Source organism: Cheilinus undulatus, linkage group 8 (genome assembly GCF_018320785.1).
Source record: "Cheilinus undulatus linkage group 8, ASM1832078v1, whole genome shotgun sequence".
Lineage (NCBI taxonomy): Eukaryota > Metazoa > Chordata > Actinopteri > Labriformes > Labridae > Cheilinus > Cheilinus undulatus.
The window spans coordinates 37,325,771-37,352,194 of record NC_054872.1 but is presented as its reverse complement, the minus strand read 5'-3'; the positions used below and the strand labels follow the sequence as shown (position 1 = coordinate 37,352,194).

Sequence of the window (26,424 nt, the reverse complement as noted above, 5' to 3'; positions counted from 1 at the left end):
GTGCAGACTTTGCCTACTGGGGATTGTGGGTAAATCTTGCAAAAAATCTTGAAGTGTGTCCTCAGCTTAAGTTTTTCAAGTTTTATGGGTTTTTCCATGAAGCAGCAGGCTAAGGATAAGATTTTTGGAGCATCCATCCAACCATTTTCTACACCACTTATCCCGTTCGGGGTCACAGAGAGCCACAGCCTAACCTAGCTGTCATTGGGCAAGAGGCCGGGTACACCCTGGACTCTTCACCAGTCAGTTGCTGGGCTGACATACAGAGACAAACAACCAGGCACACTCACACTGTCGGCCAATTAAGAGTCACAAATTAACCTAAAAAGCATGCCTTTGATGGTGGGAGGAAGCCGGAGTACCCGGAGAGAACCCCTGCATGCACAGGGAGAACATGAAAATTCTCCACAGAAAGGCCCTGACCGGCTATGAGACAACCATGCTAACCCTTGCGCTACCATGTAGCCCACTTTTGGAGCATTTTATGGTTACGTTTTCAGAAAAGACACTGGTTTGGCATAAAAAAATAATTCTATTCTGATCCTTTAAGTACTACCTAAAATGTGTTGCGCTGTACCGAAAAAGAAGTAAAAGTTGAAAACAGGTCTTAGTATCAGAGAAAAGAAACTGTTGATATGCAGGATGGCCAATTCCAGGACATTAGGATACTTCTGTAAAACTCAGTGATTTACTGTGACAGTCACTTTAATGTTGCAGCTGATAAAGCAGGGCCTCATTTAGTGAGCTAACTAAATTCTATTTAGCTATTGTGTGAGTGTTAGGGCTAGGCAGTTAATTGAAATTTAGACTAAATTGCAATATGTTTTACTGAAATTTTTAAATCATAGAGGGTGCATTATTTCTTTATCCCAAAATGTGTGTCAAAATACGATTTTATCCATCCATCCAGCCATCTTCTTCCACTTATCTGAGATCGGGTCGCGGGGGCAGCAGCCTAAGCAGGGAAGCCCAGACTTCCCTCTCTCCGGCCACTTTGTCCAGCTCTTTCCGGGGAATCCCAAGGTGTTCCCAGGCCAGCCGAGCGACATAGTCGCGTGCCCTGGGTCCTGGGTCTTCCCCGGGGCCTCCTCCCAGTGGGACTTGCCTGGAACACCTCACCAGGGAGGCGTCCAGGAGGCATCCGGACCAGGTGTAATACCATTAATTTGCAGCAGGGATGTCATGCCGTACACATTGTGCAAAGTCTACATTTTTTCTAGAATAGTTTGCCAAAAATTCTACTCTCCTTATTTTTGTATGTTTTACTTATTAAAAATGAGAACATTAGAAAAATGATCATTCCCATCAACACAACACTTCATATGGCTTTTTTAATCAGCCCAATGTAGAATGAGTTTTTACTTTGTCAGGTGACAATACACAAGATGAGGAACTTATCAGTAGGATGTCAGATGGTAGATTTAAATGAAGCAAGGCTGCTGTTACAGTTTCGTCTCACATGTTGTGTTTCCAGTAGCAGTGCACTCTATGGTTGTTTTCTGTGCCTGCATGTAATCAAATCTGACTCACTGAAAAGTCTGGCATGTAACAGACACTCATTATCCAGTATTTCACTTTGGTTGGGGTAACTATGGTCCTCACTCAAGGCTAAAATCATGACAAGTCCAGACACAAGGGCAGTGCACACTGATGTTAACTAACAAAATAAATATAATTCTTCTCTTGGATTAAAGAGACACATTGCTATCTCGAGCTTTGTGGAAAATATAAATATATGGTCATTTGGTGATTTAATTTTCCCAGATTTGCTCTTCATTAATCATCAATTAAAAAGGCTCAATCATGACATTAACTAATACAGAAAGGGAGTGAGCCCAGTTGCAATAATGTAAGCTCATAAGTCCCATGGTCAAATGTAATTAATTTTCCATCTCCTTATAAAATGTGTTTGCTATGTAATGTTATGGTTTGTGAAATTCACTCTTGCATAGCCTGCTTCTGCTTTCTATAAATAGAGACCAGTTTGCCTCAAGGGGCTTATGAAAAACACTACTCTGTCACAAGCACACACAATAACAACTCCCCCAAAGTAATCTAAATAAAGTTCAGTGTTTCCTCTATTACAATAGCTATGAATGAGATCAACAGATCTAGATTAAAGCTGATTGTGCTATTAATGAATGCTGACTTTGTCTGATGAACTTTGTTGTCATGCTCCATTTTTAACATACACTTATTTTGAGTATTGTTCTCTCACTATAAACCTGTCTTACCTGTTCTTTTCTTCCATGTCCTCCCTCTCTCCTCCTTCTCTCTCTGTCTTTCCCTCACCCTCTCTGCACTGTGTGACCCATCCTACTCCTTGCCTTTGACGTGCCATGACTAGCCCGCAGGAAAAGTTACTCAATGTTAATGTTTGACAAGTAGGAGGAAGGGCCTTGGCTGCCATATCTCCGCGTCTTAGACAACACAGCCGCACTCTTTCAGTTCTCCTTACTTCTACCAGAGTTTGTGTGTGGCCTTTTGAAGGGATTAAAGATTCAAATAGGAAAGAGAAAGACAGAAAGACAGACACTATGGGTGAGTCAGCTTTGTCACTTTTTGTAAAATAATGTTGGAAGTTCTTGATATTTGAATGTTCTTAGCTGTCTGCTTGTGAAGATTTTAGGGTTTAGGACTTTAGCGTAAAAGTATTATTTGACATTCATATAGAATTAAAACATTGATTTAGAGACACTATTGCATAACTGTGTAAAGACTGACTGTATGCATCTGTGTTCACTGGAAAATTACAGTTATGACATTTTTGGCACTTACTCCTGAATATGTTTTGGCATTATGTATTGGAAAACCTACTTAAGCTGCCTGGCTTTTGTTATTTGTTGATTTTCCTTCGCTTTAAATTATCCTATTGCTGTAGGAAAATATTGAGATTCTAAATACAACTTTCCACTTGTGATGACTGTAAAGTGACAAAGCAAAACTGCATAATTTATCTCTGAAAATCTACATTCTTTCAAAGCCTCTGTCTTTGGCTAGCCTCCACTACTAGGAGGTTTGTCTGGGTATTGAAATGTCAGGGCACATCACTTGTGCAGCAAGTAAACCAGCCTTAGTGCAAAGGATCTAATTTTCTGCCCCATTTGCGGCTCACATTGTAGAGGTGCTGGTGCTGGTCGACTTTGAGGGCACCATGGCAGACGAGCTCTCAGTGAAGATGGGGGATGTGGTCAAAAACGTCACCAAGGCCAGCGAGGAGGGCTGGCTGGAGGGGGAGCTGGAAGGAAAGAGAGGCATCTTCCCTGCTAACTTTGCCAAGGTCTGTTAACACTTCACATTTCATGGTATTACACTGCACTGTCATTCAGTGTGTTTACATGCTCAGAGAAGACAAGCTATGGTTAAAACTCAATTAAGCCCTTTTTTTCTTAACTAGTTTATTAGCACTGGGGAAAATCAATGTAAAGAGTGAGGTATCACAGCTGCAGTAGGTGATAAAATGCCTTCATTCAGCTAATTACTACTGGATCATTTTACTGTTGATCTATTATTAAATCTCTTTACTGTATATTAAAATGGACAGCTATTCTCTGTCTCCTCCCATTGTACTAAATGGAAGGGGGGGGTCACAGTTCAGTGCATGTAATCCCACGAAAAATTCTTCTGAACTCTTTCTACAGTCTATAGTCTGAATGGAGAAAAATGGTAAGCACAGGTGACAGTGTCCTCCAATGACAGTGGCAGTAATGCTCACAATTGTTAGATACCTGCTTTTAAATAACCAACAAAGAAGAGGAAGAAGCATGCAAAACAAAACACACAAAGAAGAAAAGACAGCTACGAGTTCAGTAGCAGAGGAGTGGTGAGATCAGCTGACTTTTTCCTTTTCTTGCCAACTTCTCAGAGCTGTTTTTTAAAACAGGATTTAAAAGCAGAGAGAATCGAGGACTTTAGCGACTAATACATTTTAAAGGGTATACGTAGATGTGTAGAAGTTTAGAACTACAAGTGTGCATCATTTAGCATCGAATCAACACCATGTTCCTTCTACTTGCTGCAATTCAAACTGAACTTAAATAAATAAAATAAAGAAGATCCCTGATGCCTCATTTCCACATATGTATGGTTACGGAGGTAGGTCAACAGGAAGTCGATTCATTCATATAGGAATCAACATGATGTCCAGCGTTTTTGCAAAACTCCATAATGTGACAAGAGGATGTGGAAAAAAAAAAGAACTTTACAGAGAGACCACAAGGCAATGTGCTAGTTGTCCTAGCTGCTAACAAGAAAACAGGCTATGACCACCCATGCTCATCAGCTTGATATAATATGCAGCTATCTTAGCCACTTTGATATGAAATCTGACAGGATTTATCAGTTAATATGAAGCGTAATATGAAAGTGTCAGATATATTCAAACAATGAATATAAATAGTAATTTAACATAAAAACAAACATTTAAATGGCTAAAAAAGTTAGCCCAGCTTAGCCCATTCATCTGAATATGTCTGTGTATCAAATATACGCTGCTTTCATGGTTGGCTGACTTCTTCAACTATTTTTTGATATGCAGTGTTAGTCCAGTGTTTATCTCAGTAATTCCAGTAAACACATGTTGCAAGTTGGCAAAAAAACAGACGCTGGGTACAGGTAGTCAATCAGCTTTTACCCCATCCTTTAAGAAATACAGTTCTTTGCGTTGAACAGTGGGAGGCATCCTCCGTATATTTACAGATACCGATACATCAGTCACATACAGTGTATACAGTGCTTAACATATTCATTAGAACACCTGTCTCAGAGACCATCCAGCATCATGAAGTGCTTTAATGCAGACTCTTTCATTTTCAGTGAGCTCTCCACATTTTACCATTTTGAACAGGAATGAGGAATTTCAAACTGAATTCACCTTTTTAAACCCAAATTTGAGCCGGCTCACTGGGCTTCTCTGAGAAGTCAGAAATTAATCAAGCATGACATTCAAGCACTAAAACTCATTTTTCTGTTCAGTAATGAAAGTAAATAACTATAATTTGACATATTAATCAAGAAATAATAATGTGCTTTACTATTTTTTCAGGGTTTTTTGTAAATCAGTAAATTTGAAAATTCATGGATAACAATAATAATTATATTTTAGCATTAAAAATATCATTTGGGTTAAAGAGCTTCGACATATTGGTGTATTAACCATTGCAGAAACATAAAAAATTATTTTGGTTTTACCAATTTTTACCAATGCTGTTAATTTAGGGCAGTTGTGGCAAAAACCTTACTTTGGGTGGTGGTCTAATAAATTTGTTAAGCACTGTATGTAGAAATGAGGTGTAAGATTGATGGTCCACAGCAGAATAGATTCTTGTGCTGGTTTGAAGCAGACACTCAAGGTCATGGAAAATTTTACTGTCAGTCATGATTTTATATCTGCTCCCTTTTATACCATATAATATTAAATCACAACTGCTCATACAAAATTATTTGGCATGTATTTTTACTTCATAGTTTAATGAGTGTCCCATCTGTTAACATAGGAGGCAGGGTTTATGACCTACACTTCAGCCAATCAGCAGGGAAAGCTCTAAATGGTTTAGCCTCACTTCCAGGTGACTGTTGCTGTGTCCATCTTAATATACAGTCTCTGATTATGCCACAAAGTGGTGCTGCATAATATGGAAATAATGTGCAATTGCTTCATTTATTTTATTATTTAAGATTACAATAAAATACATTAATGGTATTGTGAGTCTATTTGCTTGGTTATCAAGGAAAATGTAGAAAATAATGATGGTTTTAATGTATTTCTCAACTCAAAACACATATGAATATTAAGTAGCATAAAAAATATTTTTCACAGTACTGCTTTCAAAAAGTAAGCACATGACTGCCACTCACTGTACATTTTCCCTTTTTCTGACTATTCTTTGTAAACCCTAGAGATGGTTGTGTGTGAAAATCCCAGTAGATCAGCAATTTTCATAAAGTCTCAAAGTCATTAAATCCCCTTTCTTCAAACTTCAGCAAGTCGTCTTGACCACTAAATGCCTAAATGCATTGAGATGCTGCCATACGATTGGCTGATTAGCTACAGTCGCTAGAAAAAGTATGTGAACCCTTTGAGATTTCTTGGATTTCTGCATAAATTGGTCATCAAATGTGCTCCAATCTTCATCTAATTCACAACAATAGACAAACACAGTCTGCCTTAACTAATACTGCACAAAAAAATGATATTTTTCATGTTTTTATTGAACGAACCATGTAAACATTCACAGTGCAGGGTGGGAAAAGTATGTGAACCCCTAGGCCAATAACTGGTTGACCCTCCGTTGGCAGCAATAACCTCAACCAAACGTTTCCTGTAGTTGCAGATCAGACCTGCAAAACGGTCAGGAGGAATTTTGGACCATTCCTCTTTACAAAACTGTTTCAGTTCAGCAATATTATTTGGATGTCTGGTGTGCATCGCTCTCTTGAGGTCATGCCACAGCATCTCAATCGAGCTGAGGTCAGGACTCTGACTGGGCCCCTCTAGAAGGCATATTTTCTTCTGTTGAAGCCATTCTGTTGTTGATTTACTTTGCTTTGGGTCGTTGTCCTGTTGCATCACCCATCCTCTGTTGAGCTTCAGTTGGTGGACAGATGGTCTTAAGTTTTCCTGAAAAATGTCTCGATAAAATTGGGAATTCATTTTTCCATAAGTGACAGCAATCCGTCCAGGCCCTGAGGCAGCAAAGCAGCCCCAAACCATGATGGCCCCTCCTCCATATTTCAAAGTTGGGATGAGGTTTTGATGTTGGTGTGCTGTGCCTTTTTTTCTCCACACATAGCATTGTGTGTTCCTTCCAAACAACTCAATTTTGGTTTCATCTATGGACAGAATATTTTGCCAGTAGTGCTGTGGAACATCCAGGTGCTCTTTTGTAAACTTCAAATGTGCAGCAATGTTTTTTTGGACAGCAGTGGCTTCCTCCGTGGTGTCCTCCCATGAATGCCACTCTTGTTTAATGTTTTACTTATTGTAGATTTGTCAACACAAATGTTGGCATGTGCCAGAGATTTCTGTAAGTCTTTAGCTGACACTCTAGGAGTCTTCTTCACCTCATTGAGCATTCTGTGCTGTGTTTTTGCAGCCATTTTTACAGGACAACCATGCCTAGGGGCAGTAGCAACAGTGCTGAACCTTCTCCATTTGTAGACAGTCTGTCTTACCGTGGACACATGAACATCAAGGCTTTTAGAGATACTTTTGTAACCCTTTCCAGCTTCATGCAAGTTAACAATTTTTGATCATAGGTCTCTTCTGAGAGCTCTTTTGTGCCAGGCATGGTTCACATCAGGCAATGCTTCTTGAGAAGAGAAAACTCAAAATTGGTGTGTGTTTTTTATAGGGCAGGGCAACTTTAACCAACACATCCAGTCTCATCACATTGATTAGACTCCAGGTTGGCTGACTCCTGGCTCCAATTAACTCTTGGAGAAGTCATTAGCCTAGGGGTTCACATACTTTTTTCCACCCTGCACTGTGAATGTTTACATGTTTTGTTCAATAAAAACATGAAAACATATCATTTTTTGTGCAGTATTAGTTTAAGCAGACTGTGTTTGTCTATTGTTGTGAATTAGATGAAGATCGGAGCACATTTGATGACCAATTTATGCAGAAATCCAAGAAATCTCAAAGGGTTCACATACTTCTTCTAGCGACTGTATTTGTGTTAACAAGCAACTGAACAGGTGTACCTAATAAAGTGGCCAATCAGTGTACATACAAGTAGGGATGCACTGATGGCACATTTTCTCAAGACCAAGTACTAGTACTTACAAGTTCATTTTATTTCATCAGAAGTTCTTCCTCCCTCCACTAGCAAATTTATAAGAGCAGTTTTAATTCTCCTTTACTTTTTTCATGTACAAGTACAGTATGTGCAGTATGTTGAAAGTACGAATACTAAGGCTTGGTATTGGCATGATGCCCAATACTGGTGTTGGTACTGATGCATCCCCACACGCAAGAGTTAGTTTGACTAATAGAACAAATCAATTTTTTTCCATTTAAACACACTGATTGGGCTGTTTGTGTGTTCATATTTATCTACATGTGTTTAATATGTCCTGTGTTTCTCCTTACAGGAAGTGCCGGTCTATTTGATAGGTGACACCAAGAGGGAACCACGCAGCCTTAGAAAACGTATGATTCCAAGTCCAACTTCTAAGACTGAGCTTAATCTCTGCTAAGACAGGAGTAGCCCTGACTTTTGTCAACAGGAGCATGCTGGAGGTTTCTCTTTGATAACTTCACATACATTTTGGTGTTTTTCTTGCCAAGTTCCTTTTATTCATTGCATAATATATAACACTGAGGGCCAAAGAAGTTTAACTGGGCAAATAACACTCTATTTTAAACATCTGTTCCTTAATTCAATCTTTACCCACAATGGAGTAGGCTGGGAGATAACATCTCTATTTAAAATGAAACTTTTAAGTTTAAATAACTTTTTAAATGGTATATGTAGAAGATTTAGTCTTTTGCCTTGTTGCAAAGCATTTTTACAGATGGCTATATTATTTTTTACTTGATTTTACTAAGAATAAACCATGAAAATATTTGACTATGGCATTTAAAATAGTTTGTTTTTTCTGCTGTAACTTCATTGGTCTTAAAACACAAGTGTTTAAAATTGTGGTTAGTGTGGTGCATGCAAACAGCAAGACAGTGCAGAAAGCAAGCTGACTGTATGTCTACCACATCCTCTCCACACAATCCTAATTATAATGTATGAAAATGGAGCAGATAAAAAAAAAAGGCTGTACCTTTGACGGATTAGACATGTGAGAAATGTGAATGAGTGCGTTTGCTGCCTTAGTGCTATCCTGTTGGGATTAGTCTGCATCCTTTCAAGCTAAACATGTCATTATAGAGCTTTAGTTTTCTCGTCTGCATCACCAGATCATTTTCAACTTTACATCCGTCTGTTTATGTGCCCGCTGATTCTCTGTCTTTACAGCGAAGAAAATGAAACAGGTGAGGAAATGCGAGGTGTCGTTTGCCTACAGTCCAATGAATGAAGATGAGCTGACGCTGGTTGTTGGGGAGACCATAGAGATCATCAGAGAGGTACAGTCAACTTTTATCTCTGCTTTTACACATTGACTTTGTCTGAAGCTGCCTGCTTAATGAAGGGGTTATGTCTGCTTGGGAAATCTTCCCAGGGTTATCAAAAGTCTTTCCATAATAAAGTCACTGATTGTTTGGGTGTTACTCTCTCTTTGTATTTGGCCGTAAGGCAAACAAAGTGTGTTTCCCGGACAAACCATAGCTTTACAGAAATGCACAGAACTGATCAGACTGGTTCTAAGTTCCTGTCATCACATAACAAAAGATCTCAAAAGATCTTAAGAGTGACTTTAATTTCAGGAATGTACACTGGATGATAATGATTAAAGAATCTGGAAAGATAACAACAGGACAGATAGTAAATATGCAGAGTTGTCAAACATCTCAGTACAAACAAACTCAAAATATTTTGTTCATAAAATGTTTGCTAATGCTTTTATTAAGAGGGGAAAAGCAGAAAAAATTTTATAAAGGGTTGTTGGCTGAATTCTGTAATAATTGTAAGAAAATTCAAGGTAAACTTAGACTTATTACCTGGAACAACAATACCCCAGTTTAAAAGGACTTGAGTTTTCAGGGACATAAAGTCAGACATAAATGTTACTAAAGCAACACAACACTGATTAAATGTTTTACTGTGTACTTTCCTTTCATGCTCTTCCTCTTTCTGTTATCATCTGCACCACAGATTGAAGATGGATGGTGGATGGGGATAAAAAATGGCAAAGTGGGTGCATTTCCATCAAACTTTGTGAAAGAAATATTTGTCTCCCCTAAAGGTTAGTAAAGGCAACATTTTTCTATATCTTCTTATTGCACATGTATTCTGATTTAAACTGTCAGAAAAGCTGTTCCTGATGGTGACCCATTCTTACAGAGGCAAAGCACTCTGAGAACAAAGCAAGACCTAAGCTCAGTGATGCAGTGTTCACCAAGGAGGTAAACGTGCACAAATATATATGAATGTGTCTGAAACAGATATTGTATTCATTGAACTTACTGTTTTTTTCTTTTCTTTTCTTTTCTTTGGTTTCCATAAAGACATCTCAAAGGGCAAGTGTAAGGAACAAAGCACAGCAGAGTAAGTACACATGGTTGAAATGCAAATTGAATTCAGTATTCTGGTAGGGGTGTTCAAAGTTTTTGATACTTCGATAGTGGTACAGTCTCTGATTCATTGTAATGTTCTTAAAGTTAAAAAACTTAATACATTTCATAAGACAGGTGTGCAGAAGAGAAACTAATCCATCAGAAATTGCACAGTCATTACAGTGTTTCCCAAAGTATCACTTTACTTAGGCTGGCCACACACTAGACAATTTTTAAATATTAACCATTCTAAATATGTGGAAGACCAAAGATATAAGGACATTATCAAACAAATTTTTATCTTATAAGCCAGGGGTTCCCAAACTTTTCAGCCCATGACCCCGAAAATAATGGTGTCAAAGACTGGGGACCTCTGCCTTCTCTTAACAGGATAAAGTGCACAATGTTGCACAAAGTATCATGTATAAAACTGGCATTTTAGGTATTTTTTTTTAATAATTGATACTTACATTTAAGCACAAATACCACTTGATAACTACGTTTTTATTTTAAATTGAACTCTTTAAAATATTTTTTAACAATTAAATATAGAATGTACGATTATAAATCATATTGAATTTCTTTTTTTTTTTTTTTGGGGCATCCCATGACCCCCCTAGAGGTCCCAACCCCCACTTTGGGAACCACTGTTATAACCCACTGAGTGCACACACTAGAAAACTCAGCCAGACCATGAGACCACTGAAGAACATCTGCTGGCCGGCCATTTAAGTTGCATTTAACCTATCTGAAGAGGAAAAAATTCTTATAAAACAGTCAAATTCATCAGAGTCATTATGACAGCGGGTATGATGCGAGCCTGATTTTCTCTGTAGAGCATGGCTAAAATTAGCAGCTAACTCCGCTAGCCTTCATTCCTCTTTGCAGATCAATATCATGCATTGATATGTGGCCTCTTTTCACTTCAGTTGAGTAGTTATATGTGTGTTTAATCCTTGACAGTCAGAACACTTAATTTCCAATTTCTACTTAAAAAAAACCTGTCACACCACGCTGTTCCTATGACACCCAAACTGCTCAGCTTCTCATATTTATGTCTGGCAAAATGCCAGGGAAGAGCTTTGATAAGAAGGCAGTGGCCAATAACTGAAGCTACAGTTGGCTTCAGTTGGAGGCTTCATTATGGTTTAGAGCATTAGACTGGGATTTGAAGCCCCTGTTAATAAAAAAATGATAGGCACGCACATCCCTATCAGACACGACTTCAGAATAAAAACAAAGACACATGACTACCTAAATCCTTGTCTGGCTGTCCCAGTGTGTGTTACAGTTGCAGCAAAGATCTTAAAACAAGGAAGAAAATGAAGGTGAAACCATGGCTGAGATTCAAGTAAAGTTGTGGTTATGTCTGTGAGCTGTAAAAGTATGCAACATTCAAGTGGTGATGCTACCCAATCTGCTTGCACTTATTGGTTGTTGAGGGTATTCCATCAGAGGCAAACATCAAACATGTTTGATATTTATGATTCAAGGTTGAGAAGGCTCTGATGTGATTTGAAGCAGTGAAAGAACTGTGTGAACACAACACAATCAAGGATTTTTCAATTAATGGAGGCGATGAGCCTCCATTGAAAACATGCCATTACGACTGGCGCGTGGTTCTGTGGGGTTTAGGCTTAAAAGAAGCTTGCTAAAATGGTCTCTGCACACCTGAATATATACTGTGTGCAAGGCGCTTTCAAAAACTCAGGAAAGCTCCCACAAACCATCAGCTTTTTGCTAATAATACATACGAATATTAGGGTAAAAAAAAAAAAAAAAAAAAAAAAGCTCTGCAAATATACTTCAATGGATGTAAATATAATTGTGTAGTTCACCCAAGTATTGTCCTTGTGTGCTAAACAATGCATTGCCAATGTTTTGTTCTGAAATGTTGCTAATTACCCCCGCCAAGGAGGTTATGTGATCAGGTGGGTTTGTTCGTTTGTTAGTTAGTTTTTTAGCAACATAACTCAAAAAGTTATGGATGGATTTTCATGAAATTTTCAGGACATGTCAGAAATGGCATTAGGAAGAACTGATTAGATTCTGGGACTAATCCGATCACTGTCTGGATCCAGAAATTTTTTAAAGGATTCTTTACTATTGGGAGATAAGGCTAATGGCCGAGGTCTGCGCTGTTACCAATTCACACCAAGAGATGGCGGACATGAATAACTTCAATCCCAGCAGCAGTCTTTCTATTCAAAGTTTTGGAGTTTATAGAGTTTGAAAGACGCACGCCCGGTCGAGGAGACGAGTTGGAGCTTAACAGAGAGAAAGACAGCGAATTGTAGCGAGAATACTCACAATGCTGGGAGGAATAGAGGAATATTAACCCTCTGCACTGACTTTCAGTTGTCCATGGGTGAGACTGTCAGTGCATCTGTTGGCTAGGCAGGCAATGCTTCCACCATGACAGTCCACACATAGCGAAGCCAATGCTTTTCTTCACCGTGACTCCACCCCACCTGGGAAGGAGTAATTGGCGAATTAGATTTTGGGAGTGATCCGGATCACTGTCTGGATCCAGGAATGTTTTTAAACGATTCTTCACTATTGGGAGATAGGGCTAATGGCGGAGGTCTGCACTCTCTGAGTGCTTTTCTAGTTTTTTTGTGCAATCAAGCCTTTTCTTTCAGTTTCTCATATTAAAAACTAGAAACTGCCCATATTTGGTGCCTAGGATTTCTACTTATTCTGCCATGGTATCAAAAACAATATTGCTTGATTTTTACGTTTATCATACCAAAGTTGAACATTTCATCCACCTACTGCAGACTCAGACTCAGGTTCACTGTTAAAGCTTTTTCAAAAGTAGCTGTAAATGTGGAGGAGATAGACTGATCTATTTATAAAGTAGAACACATGAGATAAGGGGTTATGCACTCACTTTTATGGTGGTTTATGGGTGGGGATGAATATCCACACTTACAACAAGATGATTCAGTTAAGGACTTTATAGAACACTATGTATGAATGGAAAATATATCAGAGATCATGGTTTACAGCCTTTATCTCTGAATGTCACAACATTTTCCGGTTATTCTCTGAGTCAAGATGTGCCAGCTGTAAACAAGAATGATAAGATTTGTCTCTAGTGTTGCAAGTTCTTGTTCCTGTTGCACATGCTTGGGTTCCTTAAGGTTAATAATCATGTTTTCTCTTATACTGCTTCTCCTCAGATGTGGAGTGTTGCCAGGTTATGTTTGACTACAAAGCCAAAGCAGAGGATGAGCTGGATCTGAAAAAAGGAGACGTGGTGGTATTAGTGAGAAAGGTTTGGAATCACTGTATTGTTATTTACTGACTCTGTTTTCCCATGATGTCTTGTTTTTTTTTTTTTTTTGATGGACTCATAAACACCTTTGGGTGTTTCTCACGGAGAAGTTCCACAGGTGCATTATACTGTTCAACCAGCTAAACCAGTAGTGTCACCTCCAAGAAAACTATGTGCCACTGTAAACAATGATGCACATGTTTTCATTGCACAATTATGGCTGTTGTCCAATGATGTGGTAAAACAAAACAAAACAAAAAAAGTATCTGTGATAATAATAGAGCCATGTCTATCTACAGTTGACCGTTTGGTGACCTCTTGTGTGGTAATTTCACATCCCAAAGGACGCCTGTGTTGTGTTTGAGCCTCTAACATGACTCTTTAATCTCCATCTGAAGGAAACAGAAGATGAAGGCTGGTGGGAGGGAGAGCTAAACGGACGCTGTGGCTTCTTCCCTGATAACTTCGTCATGGTGATTCCACCAGTGGACAGTCTGCAAGTGAGTGGACTAAAACATTATCTCCTTACTCGCTTAAATGGACCAGAAATTCACCATAGTCAAGACATTCAAGATTTGACGACTACACTGTGCAGCCATGAATCCATGGACCTACCTTTTAGTAATTCTAAATATTTTTTGTATTACTTTAAAATGGCTCTTTACATGTGGCTTGGTAGTACTTTACTAAGTCTGAAGGCCTGTGTGCAGTGAGTCAGGCCCGTATTCAACATCCTCTGTTTCAGAGTTACTCACTAAAAATTCCCTTGGTGGAAAAAGTGTGAAATAGAGATGCCTTTAAATCACAAGGGGGACGTTCTTGCAAATCTGTTGACTTTTCCGTTTCTCTCCTCTAGTCTGGAACCTCAAGCCAACCGCCTGCTCGCAACCTCAGCAAGAAACTCCCAGGTAAGAGAACCACGTGTAGTGTTGCACTGATCTGACATAAAGGTACAAATGTTGTTTGACATGTTTCAGACATCCGTCTGATTCAAGACTTCTGGCTGCAGTTGTGTTTACACTGGCATGCTGTTGTGGCAGTCTGGACTGTGAGGGACTGTTGTTTCAGTAGATGGAGGAATTGGCAGCAGTCTCTGCAGGGTATAAAAGCAGCAATGATCGATGTCATTTCAATGAGCTGCTGAAGCAACTTTAAACCCTTCTGAAGATTCATTCATCACTATGAAACTCGCTTCTGTTTCCTCCATTTTCCTAGTTGTTTAAGAGAATAGAGATTCTGCCAAACAAAGTTACACTCTTCACATCTTTCATTCATATTGACTCATTTCAGTTCATGGTCATTTAAAAGCTTCCATTAGTCCTCCATACGTGTTTCACAGCTTTGATTTTAAAGGTTAAAGTTATTATCATGGCTCTCATCATTTAATAAATGACAGTGTAACACTAAACTGAGGGGGTCAGTAGTATATAGAAGTCAAAGCTCCTGCAGAGTTTTAACTGGTTTTAAAAAAAACTGAAATGAACACTGATGCACCTTTATTAGAAAACAAGTCTATAGCAGCAAGAAAAACTTCAACTCTTTAATGCCTATAACAGTGTAGGTGTCAGACAGAAGGATTACCAAAAAACAGCTGTTTTTTATGTTTACCATGAAAAAAATCCCAATGAGTGATTCATTTGACTGTAAGAAAGAAAGCAGGATGTGACTTCTTGTCAGAAAACAATAGCACACATGTTGGCCAAGGTTAAAGACAAGATGAAGTACAAGAGATTGCCAAAAATCCCCATGAACTAGAGCTGTGCGATTTAGTAATATTGTGTAAATGTGATTATACTAGGGGTGCACTGATTGCAATTTTCTGGCCGATCACCGATCACTGATCTTTTAAAAGCCTGACCTGCCGATTCCGATTTTGGCCGATACCGATTTTTTTTTATAACTGACAGCATACACCTTCAATGTTCCAATCTTATTTTATTGAATAACATTGAACAATACCCGTGAAACAATAGTAACTTGTTGTTTTAACTGCACGTGAGGTAGTTCTCTCAAATATAAATGAAAAGTTTAAAGCATTGCTGTCCAAACTACTAAATAATATCAGTTCCTTTAGTCTTTCATTTTTCCGATTTTAGTAGGTAGAGGCATATGAAACCGATCTTATCCACCGATCTTGTTTTACAAGGATCGGCCGATCACTGATCTCCCAAAATTAAGGAAATCAAGGCTGATACTGATCTTGGTCGATCGATCGGTGCACCCCTAGATTATACAGAACAATATTGTGATTTTCAGTTACAGTATAATACATCAGTGGCTCACAGGCAGCTCCATAGATTGGTAGGATGTAGAGCCGAACGATTTGCGAAAATAATCTAATCGAGATTTTTTTTCCCCCCAATATTGCAATTGCGATTTCATATACGATTATTAAGTTCCTCATCTTACGCATTATTCGACAAACACAAGCAATAAATCGTTCTATATTATAACCAGCACAGTGTTTGATAAATTAAACTAGAATGATTTTGAAAGAAATATCTAACTGCGATTTTGGCTCATATTGCAAACTTGATATTAATTGCCACATTAAAGGGGATTATTATTTTTATGTTATTCCATTTTTGATCAAGAAAAGCATACACATGAACAAGAAAAGTTGGATTTTGGTAAACCATATTAAAAAGGCACTTGAATGTTTGCATTATGTATAAAAAAATCTCCATTGCAAAAAATGGTATCAAACTGTTATTTTGACTCATTTCAGGTTAAAGAAATATGGCACTGTCTGTGATTTTAAAAAGCAGCAGGTCATATTGTGATTTAATCTGATCTGATTAATTGCCCAGCCCTTGCCAGAGGTCATCTAAACCTTGTGATGTCAAACATTAACCTTTTTATTCTCTTATTTCCATTAAAATCCAGAGCTCCTTTTTCTGTGGTTAAATTCATGTTATAATCTATGATCTAACAGAAAAAGCAGGTCTGTTTGCACACAGGTCATTTACCCTCACTTTAAGGAGAATGAAAAGATGAAAAGGCTGCAAATAATCTCAATTAACTACAGAAATTCTTAGATTAATTGCAATTAAAGTTGGTAATCTTTTGACAGCCCTACCAAATATATTATCATAAGAATTTAAAATAAATATAGTATACTGGCACTCTTGTAAACCTAAAGGGCTTTCTGTAGGAATTCTTGTAAACCTTTTAAGTACTACTTCATACGAAAATAATAGCAGCCTTTAATGCGATTATATAAGTGTGCCGCCTGACATCGCAATTTTTTTAGATTTGTTGTGCAGCACTTCCATGAACTAGGGCTGGGCAGCTAATTGAAATCTAGATTAAAACGCATACTACAGCAGTTTTCAAATCTTTTGAAACCGGCAAGGAGGTCCAAAAACAGCCAGCACTATATTAACATTAGCTACAATTTGTAAACCAATTAAAAATGAATGAACTGCTGACAATTTTGCATACAGTTTGAAAATTTTGACTGTTTTTGAGTGTTTTTTCTTGCATCCAGGTAATCTGAACTTAAATTTCTATTTTACAAACAAGGAAATTAGTCACCTGGGAACATCTTTCAGAATACACAGTGGTCTTGTGCTTTTTAAATGAGCCAATCAGTGTTGCATCGAGTGTATTAAAAGCCACACACTTGATTAGTGTTGCATCCATGGAGTGGTTTCATATCAGTGTCAGTATCGGCCTGTATCGGTCCTGTTGACAAACATCAGCCATCAGCAAATGTGGTGCACCAGTAGCTGGCATTTATCTGTTGTGTCAAGTTAGTTCATTGCTGGTATCTGGTATACCTAACTACTGAATCAAATATTCATCACAGGGCAGAAAAAGAAACATGTTGTCATCATGCTCAAACACTGTATGACTGTTAGTATGAATTTTCACAACCAGTGTGCATCTCTACTGACCATGGCAGCATTTCCTGTCTTCTTTTTGTCGGTAGGGCATCGTTTAAACAGTTTTTTTTTTTCGACCAATTTCAAAGAGCAAAGCAACACAAACACTCTTTGGAACATAACAATTTAGAATCAAATCCACCAGCCACACAGAGCAGCAGGATGTGGCTTCTTGTGAGGCTGCAGCTGAGGAGTAATGTCTGTGGTGCAAGATGCATATTTAGCACAATTTTGCACAAAGAAAAACTTCAACCCTAGACTTCCTTTTGTTGGAAATTCCAAAACATTCACACAAAACATGTGTGGTAAAACGGAATGGTGAAAAAGCTAACAAACTTGAACTGCCTGATTATCATCAGCACACTACCATAATGCTCATTGTTGCAACACTGCACTTGTTGAAGAATTTTTTTTTTCCACGTAGTATAACTTACAATAATATCACAGGAAGTGTGAGACTAGAGAGAGATGGGGGATGGTTAGACTGGTCATGTGACACAGTTCAGGAGTCTTGGAGGAAACGAGGGGGGAGTGGAGGAGAGTTCTGTCACAGAGATTTTCACAACCGGCAAAAGAAGCAGCACTTGAGCTACTACTACTGTGTGGATGGTTTGCTTGAGAGGGAATGTTGCACAATGCTTTTAACATGCAAGGTAGGCTTCCTGTTGTCTCATTCAGTCTGTTAGGCATCTCTTATTGTGGAAAATGATCTGCTCGTTTAGGGGCTGTTCATGTCTAGTGATTAACTTGTTAGATTTGTGCTTAGATTTATTTTATTTACACTGTTCTCTGTTCTGTTTGGGATAAGCACTTGACTTGCATGGCAAATAGGAACAAAATTCATGATGTATTCTCTCAGTCTCTGAGGCAAGAGTTATCTCGGGTGCTGTGTTTTCTCTGTGAGCTAAGCCAGGGTGGCTGTCCCTGATGAACTCGTCTGGACCCTTGGGAAACTGTTTCTGCTGTGCTATTGGACACAGCTGTGACCCGGCCTGCTTCAGTGAAAGTCTACATCCCTGCTGTCCCATGCAACTGCTCATCAACTAGATTACAGTTCAATTAAAAAAACAACAGAGGCATGTTTTTCTCAACCACGTTAAACCTCAATGCTTTCTGGGTTATAACAAATGCTAATACTTCTCTTTCAGCTCATAAAAAATGCCTGCAGCGTTTTATTGATGGGGTTAATGTCTTCCAAAGTCATGTCACTGAAAACTAAAACACAGCAGAGATAGAATAGAGGGCATCAGTGTTTTTACACCTGCATGAGGTGTGAAAGCTTTTGTTTATGGTGGGCAGATTTGCTGAGCATGCACGCTCTTTGTAGCAGCATCCTGATCTATATTCATGTTGTTGCACACAATCACACTTTTGACAATCTCTGCAGATCCAGAGCACAGCTGAGGTACTTGCTTTGGTTGGTGCAATACCAGATTTTTAGACTCAGGTAGGGTTCTAGTAGAAATTTAATAGAAATATATAAGAATAAAGGCAGACAACAAAATTTAAGTCCTCAGCATTCATCATGAGGTGTTTTTCTTGCATTTTCTTGCTGCAAAAATACAAGCAAACTGTCTAATTCACGCACACATGATGGAAATATTTTGTTTGACAGGGAATCATAAGCACTCTGAAAGGTAAAAAGAAAAGATTATCTGTTTATCTATTTTCAAAAATCTACGTTTTTGAGATTATCAAGTCATACATTTACTAGAAAAAAACATTAAGAAGTTTTGACTCTTAAATTGTAAATTTATGAGGAAAAAAACAGGATTTTTTGAGTTAAAAAAAAGTCACTCCTTTACAAGAACCAAAACTTATAATTTTTTTGGATTATGAAATCAAAAATAGGCTATTGCAAGCAAGGCTGCCCATAAGGGGGATACAAACCTGAAAAATTACCACTCTTATCAAAACAACAAAAAATATATTTTTTATTTATTTATATTGTAGTACAATATAGCGTTTTCAAAATGTAATCACCTTTTTTTGGTAATGAAAACAATGTGGGTGGGCACATTGGCTAAACTATTAGGAAAGAAATGTTCGACTTCATTGCTTAGCCATAATGTGCACAAACGTCAGGATAACAGAAAATGAAGTAGAAGGATCCGAAATTACTTGAAGGGAAAATAATTGCAAAATAAAGGCAGAATTTGTCAAAAATGTGTTAAAGTTTCAAAAATAGGATAAAGCAGCCAATATGGGTTAAGAGAGGAGGACAACAATGGGTGGAAATGTTGTGAAAAGCAGTTAAAAAGTAGCAATGTGGAAATGCTTGTGATTTTAGCCCAGAAACTTCCCATTATCATTAGCACTTATACATTCCTGTATACCAAGACTAATCAAAAGAAAACAACACACTAACAGAATCCAAGAGATTACTTTTGTTTACAAAGCCAAAATCTACAACTTTTTTTATTATTATTGGAAATTTTGATATTTTTGTCTCAGAAATGTACAGTTTTCAAACTCAAAAATTCTCAGTTATGCTTCTTGTGAATGTACGGCTTTATTATATATTTTAAAAATTAATTTGTTTTACCTTGGAAATAATTTTTTAGTAGCCCTAATATGCCTTTGTAGTTTTGGTACTGAAATTCTGCAAACATATTTGTGCAACTAGACAGTGCTCTCTCTCCTTTGTCAGCTTTTGGTTAAAAATATGACTTAATGTCTGGACGTGTTTTAAACTTCTTTACTATCAGAAACTATTGAAAGAATTGAAATTTTCAACAACAGTAGCTGCTTATGGACACATTTTTAGGTTTTCAAAATGACTAAAAACAAAATAGTTGTCTGACGAAATCCTAAAGGTTGATTTTATTGTTTAATTTTGCAGAGAATTTTCTGATGAAAATAAAGTTTTGTAACTGCTTTGTAGTTGAATTAACTTTTTTAATTGTCCTTTTTCTAGTGAAGTCAGAGGCCTCAGCGATGGAGAAAGGTGGTCCAGCAAAGGCTAAAGGTAGAAATGGCCATGACTTTTACAGTGATATCACGACACACTACTTTCAAATACAAATATTGCTGAGGTGTAACCTGATAAATTTGCTTTTCAGATGATAAACCAGATGTTAAGGACCTGAGAAGCAACCCTCCAACCAAAGTCAAGCTGCCATCATTTAACAAGCCCAGCCCTCCTCCAGTCAAAGACAAACCCAGCAAGGTTTCACCAAAGTGAGTACTGCCAACAACAACAACAACACCTCTGATTTGTTTTATCACACAGCGAATCTCCATGCACGAGAAAAGTCTTACCAAGGAACAATTCTTCCATGTCAGGGCTATGAATGGGAATTCATTAGCAACCTTTTTTAAAGTAGAGGGCCTTTAAGAAATGTCAGGAACAATTTCTCCTCTTTAGTCTGGCACTGGGAGCGGCGCCTTCAGATGTTAAAAGGCTTTGGTCGCTGCCACTGGTTGCCATGGTGTCTTTAAAGAAGAATGCCAGGATGCCCGACCTTTAGCGGCTCAGTGGAAACTCTGGGATGAGTCAGATTGGGCCCGAACACATGAGAGCAGCCCATTTCCTGTTTCCTGAGCAAAACACACACAAACAGGCACACACGCTCAACTGAGAAAACAAAAACGAGCCTGTCTTAAAGGGGGCTGCTAATGGAGAACGAGCTTTTACTGAAAATGTGTTTTCATGCAAATATGTTAGGACAGGATACCGTCCAAGAAAGGCTTTGGAATCGTTTAATTTCTTAATGCTAAAATTTAACTTTCCAGGCCTTAGCCCTGAAGGCTGATTATTTTTATTTATTTTATTTAACCTTTATTTAACCAGGAGAAAACCTCATTGAGATTAAAAATCTCTTTTTCAAGAGTGTCCTGGCCGAGACAGCAGCAGTGAACAGAGTTTCAGACATACATAAAAACAGTCATACAACATAATACAAGATATGTAGTCCATATGCAAAAAAACAAAAAAAAAAAAAAAAAATAAGATTAAACCTAACATCCGATCTAAACTATGTACAAAAGTTTTTGAAGTGGAGCTGCACATCACTTTTGACATGTGTACAGACAGACTTTGAGGTGTCAGCTTTCGTGCTCTGCACCTGCACCCATCACAGTTTAGGAAACTGAAAAACCACATTCAAAGTGTCTTATTTTAGTCTGAAAACATGAGCTACAGCTGATTCACCAGCTTTATAGGAGATGCTATTAGGGAATGCTTAAGAGATTCTTTTATGTTTTAACTGCTTCATGCTCCCATTTTAATCACTTTGATAAGGGCTTGATATTTGCTTTTACCTTACACCATGTCTTCTGCAGAACCAATGGCGACGGGGCCTCTGTTTCACCAAAACAACCAGAAGAGAAAGAGGCAAACCATTTTGAAGGTGTGGATCTGCAGACTGAAAAGCTTACCCACCCAACAGCAAACAGAGCCAAACCCCCACAGAGAAGACCACCGTCAGGCCTAGCCGCAGCAGTAAGTGACAGGCTTGTTTTCATTTATCACTTCAGAGTCAGGTAAACTTGCAATTTTACCCTGCAGCTCAACACTTTAGGTCAATAAGGTCTTTGGAGGTATGTTTCTCTGCAAAAACACTCTTTGCTACATAGGAAATTTACAACTGAAAGTGGCATACAAAACTAACCTGATGTCTGTTAGGGGCTTGCAAGCCTCTACTGGCCAAGGAGTCTGTAATCCCCATGGTAGAGAGGTCCTGAGTCCACAATGAACCCATTTTGTAAGACAAGCAGAGATCATTTCTGCACTTGCACTGTCAGTAGATCAGAATGCAGAGCAGTCAGGTGTGTCTGAACAAGGTAGAGGGAGAGGTTCATTTGAGGTTTCCATCAGCAGCAAGTTGGTGCTTGATCTAAACTTGGTTGTCATAAGCACTTCTCAGAAATGAAACAATTGTATTCCCTACAAAATGTTCAATGTGTGTGGCTGCCCCAAGGCAGACCAGCGTTCTGAATTTGTATAGTTTGAAGGCAAGACTTTTTAAGGAAACTTTTGAGTATTTTTGTAGCAGTAAATGCTTTAAATGCACGTTTGTTCATTTCCAGGCTAAGAATGCCACTGACCAAGCAGAACCAGACTCCTCACCAAAAAAGACAGAGAAATTTTCAGCCTTACAAAAGGTGTGTGGCACTGAAAATACATGGATTATCATTAGTCTGATTTAAACTCTATCCCAGTGCAGTACCAATATATAAACTTAACTTGTGTTTGGTAGGTTATTCCTTTGCTTTTTAGCAATAAATCTTATAATGTTGGAAAGCCTGTTTATTTCTCTTTAAATGTTGCCACATTTGTAAGGAGCATGCATTTGTGGGATGAGCAGCAGAGCTGAGTTTGTGGGTTGTGCCAATGAAAAATTTGCCAAATCTTCGCTGCCAATGCCAAACAGCTTATTCTGCCATTGACTCTTGATTGGTGTTGTTTGATGGATCGGATGATCAAAGTCTGAAGAAGCAAGATATATTTACAATTCAATAATCTATTCATCTAACAGACAGGGTTTCAGAGAGAAATATCCAGTGGTAGAAGATTTATTGCCTTTGTTACAACAAAGAAATAATTCAACAAACACAAAAGTCCTTAGTTTTTGGGCCAAGTTTAGATCCTGTGTGATCATTTTAGCATAAAGCAAAGATCAGTGTTCTCTACAATGTAATGGAAAACTGAGTATTGTTTACAGAGTACAGAAAATCTCCTGCCATCACCTGCAAAGCCTGACCCTCGACCAAAAACGCCTCCTCCAACTCGGCCATTGCCCCCCAAAGTGGTAGTGGACGGCAAAACTGTGACCCATAAAGAGGAACCAACGCTGGAAAGCCTGCAGGCTGAAATCAAAGAGCTGAGGATGACTCTGGAGCTGCTGCAGACACGACAGGAGTGAGTAGTACTCATTTGTTTACAACCTAAACAGCTGACGGAGACAATCTGAGTCATATTAGAAAATAATTGCAGCTACCATATTTTAAAACTGTTGTAAATCAAGAGAGACTTGCTTGATGAAAAGGGAGGAGACAGACCTTCCCATTCTACATGAATTATGCAGCGTTTGTTGACACAAGCACACACAGGAAGTGGCTAATCAAAACTACCAAGAGGAGAAAAAAGTAGGTTCTCAATTCTGAACAAAGACACAGAAAAGAAAAGGCTGACTATTTTGCAAACTTTTGCCTCTGTGATATATTTTGAATATGAAGCATCACAGCAGCCTGGTGGGTAAACACGAAGCATGCTGTGTGCAGTTGTGGACAGATGAAGTCCTGTACTCTAAAACAAAAGGGATATGAATTACAAACATATTAGCAAATAAATGTATTTGCATGTTATAAAGAAATTAAATCCCTGAATAGACCCTTTCTAATGACTGCTTAGATCTGTACCAACTAGGCTTGGGCAACAATTTCCTCCATGTTGTGCTTCAGCTAAACAAAAAAAAAGCAATGTTGTTAAACTACAGCCTAAACAATGGGCTGAAACCTCCTATGAAGCCAGAGATGCAGGTTACAGGGTTTTCAAGATTACAAAAGGGTTAAACCATCATTTCAAATTTTGATGTAAATTGTACTAGAACTGTTTTAACACCCTGAGACCTGAGATGTTTTTTTTTTTTTTCTTTTTTGGAAAGCATTTTTAGTTTCTCCAGGTTATTTGGGATTAGAAAGGCCTGGTAAGTTTAAAAGCTCAGCCTTAACTTCAGGAATTTATTTTTATGAAAAGGTTTAAGAGCATCTGTTTCAGCTATGTGTTTGGCCACTTGGTCAGTTGTTGGGGGTCTTTGGTCAGTCAGAAATGGTGTCAGTCATTGAGACAGTTATGGTGAAGTCATTTTTTCTTGCTACTTTTTTTGATGGACCACAGAGACTTGTTCAGGCCAAGCATGAACAAAATTTCCAATGACAGTTCTGAATTTCTTGTCTCTAAAATTTCAAAGAAATTGCCTTAAATTTCTCTGAAAATTCTTCAACACATTTTTAGAGTACCCCATAATAGTATTCCAATATTTCTTCAAATATTCCCCGAAGTAAATTCTTTTCAAAAACACACATTTTTTCAATTTTTTTCCAAATCATATTCTACAAATTAATTTAGAAAATACATTTCTAAATAAAACCATAAATATTCAAATCAGATTCCATCAAATTACCAATACCTTTCCCAGATTTCCATGAATAAGCCTGAAATTTTATAACAAATTCCCCCCAAAAAAACAAACAAACAAAAAAAAAAATCCTAAATTCCAATGAAAAAGCCAAAAAATTAAAAAGCAAATTTTCACCAAGCTTTCAACAAAACTCTCCAAAATATGAAAAAATATTCCCAAAATTTCAGGAAAATACTTACCTCAATTTCAAGCCATGTCCCCAAAATATCCAAACAAATTCTCTAATATTCCTGAGAAAGTATTCCCGACATTTCAAGAAAATGACTTTGACTTAAATGGTCATTCTAAACAATTACCTCAAAAACCCTGATTACAGATATTATGTTTTAGGACAGCCAAAATGTAAAGTACACATATTTACATCCAGGATCTCAGGAGGTTAAAGCTCTTAATTAGCATATCCACAATTACACATTGCTTCTGTACTATTTTGATCTTATCCATCCACACAACAAAGTCATCTGAAAATTTAGTTTGACTTGACAGTTAGTGTATATCTTGACCTACTTAGACACGCTCATGTCTGTAACCTCCTGATTTTGTTTCCGTCTCTTTTGATCAGACAAGACATAAAAGAAGTGAAAGAAGAACTGAAGGAGGAGAGAAACAAGCGAGTGGCACTGCAGGTCAGAGGGCTGCATTTACATGTTTCATGTTTGTCTCCTCTATATTGCATTACGCTCTTGCAAAAACAGAATAGAGAAGTTGTTTTTCCTGAGGTTACCGCATTAATTGTTGCAAAATTGTTTTCTCAATTCAGGAGGAAATAAAAGCTTTGAAGATAAAGCAATAACCCCATCATAGACGAGGAGTGGGCTGCCTGTCTGACACAGGCTGGCATTTTTCTGACAGAATGGAATGGGCATGGAGGAGACAAGTGGGTGCTCCAGCTTCAAGCAGAAAATCGAAGGCTGCATTTGAAAGTTGTGTTGGAAAGAGGATCAAACTAAGCCTGCACTGAACCGGAGACGCCTGATTCTTCAAGAGACTATTACTGTAATACCTTACGCATTATAAATGAAATCTCAAATTGGTCTTAAGTGGGTTACGTTTGGTTGCAAATAACTGTTGTGTATTTTTTTCAACTGTCACCTTTATTATTTTTTACCATAGGTTGACTCTATTTTTTACATTTTTTACAGAGATTCCTCTGCAGAAAACATGTAATATATGCTACTGTGCATAGGAGAAAATATTGTGATGTCTTTTGCAAAGACCTAAAATATAATTCTAAGATATCAAGGCACTGTTTTCTGAATGTTTATGTGTGCAAAACTACTGACAGAACCATGGTTACTCTCTACCTAGAATGTAAAGCTGTATTGTTCCACTAGGGGGCACTGTATGACAATTCAACATAAAGACTTTACTTTTAAGCGCTGGATTGGTGGAAAGGATATGAGGCTTAAATGACTGCACATTAGGAACAAAACACATTTCATTCAGAAGAATACATGTGTTTAAATCTATGCAAATGTCAATGCATCATGCTTTAATGAAACAAAAAGCTGCTGAAAAGCTTTAGGGTTAACACAGAGGTTGTGGTTAGCCGTTAAGTGGAAGAGGCATCCTGTGACACTGAGAAAAACTGACTCACTCTGAAAACTCTGAACATAGTGACTCATTTCTATGGATGTAGAGAGCGTGGGAAGAGAATTAATGACAAATTCCTTGCACCCACAAGAGGGGGAGCTGTTTAACTTCCCCATATTTGGCCCACGCCATCATCAAGAGTATAGGTTTGGTTTTGGCAGTGTTGGTAGTAGTAGTGGTGGTGGTGTATTCCTGTCGAAGCCTACTAGTGTTGCCTGCAGCAGAGCACATCTGGAAGACATCTGGAGCTCATCAGGGACCGGGTGCTTCTGAAACTAGCATGGGAACATACTATTTTTAAAAACTGTGTTGAATAATAGTCATGAAGGGAACACTTCTTCTTGGAGAGAG

The 26,424-nt window shown here is 38.0% G+C and overlaps 1 protein-coding gene across 2 annotated transcripts; it reads left to right on the top strand.

Annotated features, from left to right (window-relative positions):
• Positions 1–2,367: 2,367 nt before the first annotated feature.
• On the top strand, positions 2,368–25,856 carry sh3d21 (SH3 domain containing 21). 2 transcript variants are annotated; one of them, XM_041792759.1, is made up of 17 exons: positions 2,368–2,541; positions 3,123–3,280; positions 8,095–8,152; positions 8,970–9,079; positions 9,768–9,858; positions 9,957–10,018; positions 10,121–10,160; positions 13,354–13,448; positions 13,847–13,948; positions 14,305–14,356; positions 20,253–20,303; positions 20,398–20,515; positions 21,620–21,779; positions 22,367–22,441; positions 23,002–23,198; positions 25,043–25,106; positions 25,241–25,856. In XM_041792759.1, the coding sequence occupies exons 1-17, from the start codon at positions 2,538–2,540 to the stop codon at positions 25,271–25,273; spliced, it is 1,470 nt and encodes a 489-aa protein (XP_041648693.1). In that variant the 5' UTR covers positions 2,368–2,537; the 3' UTR covers positions 25,274–25,856. The 2 variants fall into 2 exon arrangements, with proteins under 2 accessions (XP_041648693.1, XP_041648694.1); XM_041792760.1 differs by lacking the exon at positions 22,367–22,441 and having other exon boundaries at positions 2,370–2,541.
• Positions 25,857–26,424: the final 568 nt, after the last annotated feature.